This window comes from Monoraphidium neglectum, assembly GCF_000611645.1.
Source record: "Monoraphidium neglectum strain SAG 48.87 unplaced genomic scaffold scaffold05942, whole genome shotgun sequence".
Taxonomy (NCBI): Eukaryota; Viridiplantae; Chlorophyta; class Chlorophyceae; order Sphaeropleales; family Selenastraceae; genus Monoraphidium; species Monoraphidium neglectum.
This window is the reverse complement of record NW_014007691.1, coordinates 2,174-3,057: the sequence shown is the minus strand read 5'-3', so window position 1 is coordinate 3,057 and position 884 is coordinate 2,174. Positions and strand designations below refer to the sequence as shown.

The 884-nt window shown below is 63.9% G+C and overlaps 1 protein-coding gene across 1 annotated transcript in view; it reads left to right on the top strand.

Moving 5' to 3' along the window:
• Positions 1-265: 265 nt before the first annotated feature.
• The window catches only part of MNEG_16065 (cytochrome c peroxidase), a gene marked incomplete at both ends in the record, with an annotated part of 1,646 nt that continues 1,027 nt past the window's right edge, over positions 266-884 (top strand). The window contains 2 exons of the mRNA XM_014035464.1: positions 266-300; positions 448-578. Coding sequence (XP_013890918.1) covers positions 266-300; positions 448-578 — 166 coding nt within the window. The remainder of the gene's footprint in view (positions 301-447; positions 579-884) is intronic.

Here is an 884-nt window from a genome sequence, read left to right as displayed (position 1 = left end):
CCCAGCCCCACCCCGCCATAGCGCCAGACACCAATGGCGCCGGCGGCGACGCCTCCTACACCGCCCTCTTCGCCACCCTGGCCTGGCGCTGCGCCGCAACATTCAGGTGGGTGCTGCCGCGTCTCGCGGAGGGCTGCGTGTGTGCCTGAAGGGCTGCTTGTGTGCCTTTCGGCCCATCCCACTGCAGAGGGTCTCTTGCCGCTCCATCCCGCGGTTTGCCTTCAATCTGTTCACTTCTCGTGGCGCGTTCCCATAGTGAGCGACAATGTCCGCTGCTCTGGTTGACCGTCGCGTACACATGTGTGGCTGCTGCCACCTGAGTATTGCCTGCAAGGATTGATCGTGTATCATGGCCCCCCTGTCTGCCAGGATCGCAGCTGCGTCTGTCCTCCAACGCTGGTGCCTTACTTTTTCCTCCTCGTCCCCAACACAAAAACACACTCCCAGGGCCACCGACTACAACGGCGGCTGCAACGGCGCCTGGATCCGCCACGCCCCCCAGAAGGACTGGCCCGTGAACCGGGGGCTGGACAAGGTGCTGGAGGTGCTGCAGCCCATCAAGGAGAAGCACGGCGCGGGTGAGGGGCTTTTGGAGGGGCGCAGGGGGGGGGGGCGTGTGGGCAGGTAGCAGGTTTGGGGAAGGTGGTGGTTGGCAGCAGAGGCTGGTTGGCGTGACGAGTTGCGGCTGGGTGAGGGAAAGTGAACCGCAAGCACCCGGTGCACACCTGGCACATGCGTTTGATCTCAACGCAAGGGCCGGCGGTACTACAGCTCCACGCTTTTGACCTGCTGCTCGACAAGTCTGCATTCTTTGTATCACTACACTCCCCTGAATGCAGCGCGCCGACCGCAGCATTCCTCAACCCACTACCCCCCCCCCCCCC